General features: G+C 33.6%; 1 protein-coding gene across 1 annotated transcript in view; it reads right to left on the bottom strand.

The window, feature by feature from the left end:
- LOC106878627 (uncharacterized) overlaps nt 1-2,198 on the bottom strand; it is a 76,629-nt gene extending 74,431 nt beyond the window's left edge. Inside the window, exon 1 of the mRNA XM_089342955.1 lies at nt 543-2,198. Coding sequence (XP_089199081.1) covers nt 543-2,072 — 1,530 coding nt within the window. The 5' untranslated portion in view covers nt 2,073-2,198. The remainder of the gene's footprint in view (nt 1-542) is intronic.
- Nucleotides 2,199-2,500: the final 302 nt, after the last annotated feature.

Here is a 2,500-nt window from a genome sequence, read left to right as displayed (position 1 = left end):
CCATGGTTCGAAATTTCCCCAAAACACCTGATGAAGGCTGCAGGGTATATTAGCCAAAACGTTGTGTTAACAACAAGATGAGGACAAATATCCATCAAATGTAAATAATGTAAATAATATTAATTCATGTCTCAAAGACCAACTTAATAATCCTTTCTATTACGGGCACAAGGCCTGAAATTTGGGGGAGGGGACTGGTTGATTACACCAACCCCAGTGTTTCACTGGTATTTAATTTATGAACCCCGAAAGGATGAAATGCAAAGTCGAGCTCAGCGGAATTTGAACTTAGAACGTAGTGACAGGTCAAATACTGCTAAGCATTTTGTCTGGCATGCTAACGACTCTGCCAGCTCACTGCCTTATACCAACTTAATAATGACAATGTTACTTTACCAAATTCTTTATTATTTTCAAAATTAACTGACAGTGTATTTCAACAGAAATATGGTAACAGAAGGGTTAACATCAAAGAACAGGAAAAACAGATGACAGCAACACTAACAGCAAAACAATTAACAACATTTTTGTTAATTACTTACATTTGGTGGACGTGGGGAAGATGTTAAGTTTGGTAAAATTCTTTCTTTCCTACTCAAACATTTCTCCTTTCTTTGATAGTTTCCTTTCTGTTGGTTATCCTTAGTAACATGGAATGGTAAACACTCCGTTCCACTGTTCTCCAAACCACTGTTAGATTCTTCACAAGGTAACACATCTCCAAAGCTGTTACTCTGATTGTCAACACAGTCAATTTGAGAGACTGACCAGTCTAATGTTGACTTATTCAAAAAATTGATTCCACTGCTCTGTTCTATCTTGTCCTGAACCAAAATATATTCATTCCCTGATTTTTTCCCAGAATCAAAACATGTGTTGTCCTTTCTTAATTTTGTATTTGGTTCTTTGTCCTTTTTTTTACGATCTGAATTTAGTTCATTTTTGTCATTTCCAATAACTGCTGAGATTCCATCATATTTTACATCTTTCATGGAATTTTCATATCTATTTTCTCTGCAATATCCCAACTTTCTGTGGCTATTTTCATGATTGTTTAACTTATTACTACAGACCAAATTTCTATGAGAAGAACCATTCAAATTAATTGGTTCATTTGCCATTTGTGGTACATGGCATTCATTTTCAGCATCAACAGAAGACAAACCATCATTTATGTAAGGAAAACTTAATTTAATTTTATTTATAGAAGTTCTAATGGACCATTCTGAAGAATTTGTGTGACAAAGTCTATTGAATTCTTTCAATGGTGATGGCATTGTTTTATTGTTCTCATCAGATGGTTTATTAAAACGATCTACAACATGTTTTCCTTTCCTCTCACGTTTAAAACAACCCTCTTTTAGATGCTGTCCCATGACTTCATAAGAACCATCCAAATGCAGATGGGATCTGGAACTCTTTGTCACCTCTGTAGCCAACTTCTTTGGTCTTTTATTAAACTCACTTTCCAAGCGTATAAAATCCAGAGGAATTTCCCCATTTTTTTGGATGTAACTAATGATATTTACATAACGAGAACTTAATTTTACAGATTTGTTAGAATTATAATTATCATCTTTCTGTCTTAAATAATCACTTGATGTCTCTAACAAACTCTGATGATTCTTTGGAAATAGATCAACAGTTCGTTCTTTCTTGTAATCTACTCTCCTTTTATATTTCTCACCATTTCTTACAGAATCAATTTCATTTCCTGAATTATGAAATATCGGTAAGGAATAATAGTCTGGAACATTTGTCTGAAATTGTCCAGTTGGCGCACTGGCTGACCGAAATACATTTTTATTTGTCCTTGAGTATTTCTGACTTGAACTATCATGTTCATAGATCATGTGATCAGTTTTGGTCACATGATCAGGTCTTATTTGATATTTATAAAAATCTCCTTCATTCTGACAAATGGGGTAACAATGTCCATTGTTATAAATCTTCCGGCCACTTTCAGCCAAACTGGAATGAGATCTTTGACTACAGAGTTTATTCCTTTGATATTTCTTAGATTTTGCTTTGGTTTCAGAAATGACTAAATCGACTTTGGTAGCTGCTTCCATTTTCAGCCGTTTCCAGGAATTATTTTGAACAAAAGATAAACATCCATTTATTTGTCATCTCCTTCTTCTTCTCCAGGAAATAAACCACTCCAAATAACAATATTAATTCCTGCGAAATCTAAGACTAAAATAAATTTTATGTATATTCTTTTCTTTTATTTTTTTTACTTGCTTCAGTCATTTGATTGCAGCCATGCTGGAGCACCACCTTTTTAGTCGAACAGATCGACCCCAGGACTTAATAAGCCTATCAGTCTCTTTTGCTGAACCACTAGTTTACGGGGACATAAACACACCAACATTGGTTGTCAAGCGAAGGTGGTGGAGACCAACACACACTCACAAATACATACATACATACATATATACATCATATATATATATATATATATATATATATATATATATATATATATATATATATATAT

The sequence above is a fragment of the Octopus bimaculoides genome, chromosome 26 (genome assembly GCF_046866305.1).
Source record: "Octopus bimaculoides isolate indiv1 chromosome 26, ASM4686630v1, whole genome shotgun sequence".
NCBI classification, from domain to species: domain Eukaryota; kingdom Metazoa; phylum Mollusca; class Cephalopoda; order Octopoda; family Octopodidae; genus Octopus; species Octopus bimaculoides.
Note: the sequence above shows the minus strand (reverse complement) of the source record. Positions and strands in the feature narration are given on the sequence as shown.